This window comes from Colobus angolensis, unplaced genomic scaffold, assembly GCF_000951035.1.
Source record: "Colobus angolensis palliatus isolate OR3802 unplaced genomic scaffold, Cang.pa_1.0 Scaffold10, whole genome shotgun sequence".
NCBI classification, from domain to species: Eukaryota; Metazoa; Chordata; class Mammalia; order Primates; family Cercopithecidae; genus Colobus; species Colobus angolensis.
Genome location: NW_012110919.1, coordinates 12,578,197 through 12,582,288, shown reverse-complemented (window position 1 = coordinate 12,582,288; position 4,092 = coordinate 12,578,197). Strand labels below are relative to the sequence as shown.

The 4,092-nt window shown below is 42.3% G+C and overlaps 1 protein-coding gene across 1 annotated transcript in view; it reads right to left on the bottom strand.

The window, feature by feature from the left end:
• The window catches only part of UTP20 (UTP20, small subunit (SSU) processome component, homolog (yeast)), a 109,965-nt gene that overhangs the window by 84,777 nt on the left and 21,096 nt on the right, over window positions 1-4,092 (bottom strand). The window contains exon 15 of the mRNA XM_011936931.1: window positions 3,038-3,138. Within this exon, the coding sequence (XP_011792321.1) occupies window positions 3,038-3,138 (101 nt within the window). The remainder of the gene's footprint in view (window positions 1-3,037; window positions 3,139-4,092) is intronic.

Sequence of the window (4,092 nt, the reverse complement as noted above, 5' to 3'; positions counted from 1 at the left end):
AAATGACAGTCATATGATATATATATATATAGTCTTTGTTAAAATATATATATACGTAATATTTATTGTTTGTCATGTGCCAGGCACCAAGCTAATCGGGAAAGTAGTAGAGATGAGTGGTCTGACACATGAGCTCTGGGGTAGGGCAGCCCAGGGTTGAATCTAGCCCCATCACTCATGAGCGGTGTAACCTCAGGCAAGTTGCTTAACCTCTTAGTACCATCCTTATGCAACAAATATTCACTGAATACCTACTATGTACTGTGACTTTTCTAGATACTGTAGATAGAGCAGTTAACAAAAGACAAAGTTCCTTTTCTTGAAACTTATATTCCAGTAGGTGAAAGCAGCCAATAAATAAGTACTATGACAGTGATGAGTGACGTGGAGAAAAGTAAACCAGGGGAAAAAGGCTTGACAAAGATTGGCATGCAGGGAGTTGTGGGGAGACGGTGTGGGGCTGAAGAGAAGCACTATTTGATACAGGGGTGCTCCTAAAAGGAGGAGACCGAAGGAAGTGAAAAAGTGAGCTAAAAGGATATCTGAAGGAAAAGCATTGTAGGCAGAGGGAACTGCAATGCCAACTGTGAGGTGTGCTTGTCTGCAGGAACATCGAGGAGACCATCTCAGCTGGAACTGAGCTAACGAAGAGTGCCTGAAGATGTCAGAATAGCCAGGGGCTAGCTCATACAGAGCCCCGAGGAACATGATGAGGACGCTGGATTTTATACGGAGTGAGATGGGATACCTCTCGAGCAAGGTTTCTCTACAGTAGCACTACCAACATTCTGGGCCAGAGAATTCTTTGTGGTGGAGGGCGGTGCTGCCCACTGCAGGTGGCTCAGCAGCATCCCTGGCCTCCACCCACTAGATGCCAGTAACAATGCTCTTTCCCCCCACTGTGACAGCCAGAAAGTCTCCAGGGTTGCTCCCAGTTGAGAAGCACTGTATTAGAGGGTGGGGAGCAAAAGAGTGGCATGTCCTACACTTAGAAGCAGCAGGGCAAGAGCGGAAGAAAGGAGACTCATCAGGAGTTCAGACCAGGGCTTTCTTTTGAAACTGTAGTTCCCCCATCTATACTGGTAACAGTACCCACACATAATGGAGTTGTTGTGAAGCTTAAACAATGTACATAATGTGCACATAAGGACACAATCAATGCAATTGTTTATTACTATTATTGCATGCATTGTACAACTTAATCTCTACAAAGTGAGATTTCTATTCCTTCCTTTTTTTCTTCACTATCCCTTTTTGAGAGATAATCAAGTTGAGGTTAACTAAGTCACCCAAGGCTACAGAGCTAGTTAGTGGTGGATTCAAGACTCAAAACCAGGCAGTCTTGGCTGTGAAACCTAGGTGCTCATCAGTCCACTAGCACAGCAAAGATAACAGAATCCTGTGTCTATTCTGCAAGTTTATGCTCCTGCCCTCAAAACCAGAGCCACTCCTGTTGGACATCTCTGTGTCTCCAAGGCTTAAGAGCCACCTGGCTGGGAGGCAAGCTGGCCTTCCCCGGGGGAACATGGACCCCATTCTGTGCTATGTGTGTCTTTTGTTTCAACTTCTATAGCCACCTTCAATTGTTTATACCAAGGGTGAAAGTACGAGAAGTTTAAACAGAATGATTTTAAAAGGGAGACTATGTAATATGGTAAATGTGGTGATGTCAAAGAACTAATCCTCTCTAAAGGAAGTTAATTTAAACCAATACAATTAACCATGGAGAAATGCCAACTTCACCCAGATTTGGAAAGGCAAAGAGATTCCGTATTATTACAGTATTCCCCTACAGTCTCGTCTTAACACAGCAGCCAGAGTGATTCTGTTTAGGTCAAAGTCACTCCTCTTTCAAAAATCCTCCCACGGCCTCCCCTTTCATTCAGAGTAAAAGCCAAGGCCCTGTGGTGACCTAAGGAGGTCTACTGCCTCCACCTCTATGTCCTCTTCTCCTACCACCCACTCTTGTGCTCTGCTCCGCCAACATGAGCTCTCCTTGCTACTCGAGCCAGGCACCCACCACCCCCACAAAGCGTTGGCACTCATGTCGCCTCCAGGACTGGAACCCAGGGAGCAGCCCAGACCACAGGTATCCTCATGGCCTATGTCCCTCACTGCTTTCCGCGTTCTGCTCAAGCGTCTCCTCCTTGGTAAGATCATTTCGATTTAAAACCGCAACCGCTCCCCTCACCTCTGGACTCTCCCTATCCCCTGACCCTGCTTTGTTTTTCTTCACAGCACTTAGCACCTCCTAACACGCTATACAGTTTACTTATTTATTCTATTTAGAGCCTCTTCTGGCTACAACACTAGCTACAAGAAAGCAGGGAATTTTGTCTGTTTTATTCACTATGTTTCACAGTGCCTAGAACAGCGCTTGGCATGTGAGAAGAGCAAATGACTAACTACTGAACAAAGTGAATGAATAAATCTTTAAAACACTTGGAAATAAAATGGAGTAGCCTTCAGGAAAAAGCAACAAGTCTTGACCTTTAGAAAAGATACATTGTTGGCTCCCCTCAAATGGCTCTGTGCTACTATCAAAATCAAAGGCTGACTGAACTATACTTAAAAAGCAAACACAGAAACCAAACCAACAACAAAAAATGAAACTGGATTGTTTCCGTGTATATAAAAAGACCACAGGGAAGTTTTCGGAAATGCTGATCACGCCAAGTTGAGGCTGAACAAGAGTGGGAATGTTCCTGTTGGAACCATTAAAGAAGTTATAAAAGGTCAATACCATGCCTTGTTACAGCTGGGAATGATCAGAATTACAAACCCTTCAAACTTGACCACATTAATCTACACACGTAGTAAAACACCCTTTACAAAGATGAATCTGTATTTAAAGACTGTGTCAAATGTACTTATTTTAACTGGAGGATCTAAATCAATATTACATTTCACTATGTGAATGCAACTCAGGTATAAAATAGATCAAGGGGATTTTCATTGTGTCCAAGATTTCACAACAATAGAGGCTTTTATATTTTATTCATTACTAAGCCAGTTGGAAAATGTTTACTTACAATACTAAATTCTTCACATGTTCCACAGGAACCAAATGAAGAAGTTCAGAAGATTCTTCCAAACTTAGTAGAGTATTTACAGCTTGACAAAGAACAAATAGGTTTCCTAAGGGCAGAAAAACAGGAGAAACCACATTACTTATTTCTTTGACATTATAACTATCAAATACCTTATTTATCAAATACTTGCTACTTATGGAAGTTCTTAAAGTGAATTTGTGCCTTCCAAAGAATTATCTGTCAAACATCTAAATATAACAGAAAGAAACAGAAAAGAGAAGTTTCCAAATCCTATATTTTACCTTTCTTGAGAAAAATAAGACTGGGCATGGTGGCTTATACTTGTAATCCCAGCACTTTGTGGGTGCTGAGGTGGGAGGACCACTTGAGGCCAGGAGTTCAAGACCAGCCTGGGCCACACAGTGAGTCCTCATCTCCATAAAGGATTAAAAATCAGCTGGGCATGGTGGTTCACACCTGTAGTCCCAGCTACTCGGGAGGCTGAGTTGGGAAGATTGCTTCAGCCTGGGAGGTCAAGGCTGCAGCAAGCCATGATCGTGCCACTGCCCTCCAGCCTGGGTGACTGAGCAAGATAGTCTCAAAATAAATAAATAAATAAATACTCAGAAGTAGAGAATAAAAATGTATGTATGTTCCACTAACCAAAATGAGTACCAAGTATAATGGTCCCACTCACTGACGTTACGAAAACTAGGACTTTCGAGGAGTACAGGCTTGGATTTATCAATAGCTACGAAATTATCTTGGTATAAAACTTGTTGATTTTATTTTTAAAGTTTATGAGAAGTCACATATTTAATGGCTACTACCTATAATACACTCAATTCATTATTTTATTGATTGATTTATTTATTTTGAGACAGAATCTTGCTCCATCACTCAGGCTGGAATGCAGTGGTGTGATCTTGGCTCACAGCAACCTCCACTTCCCAGGTTCAAGTGATTCTTCTGCCTCAGCCTCCCAAGTAGCTGGGATTACAGGTGTGTGCCACCACACCCAGCTAATTTTTGTATTTTTAGTAGAGATGGGGTTTCACCA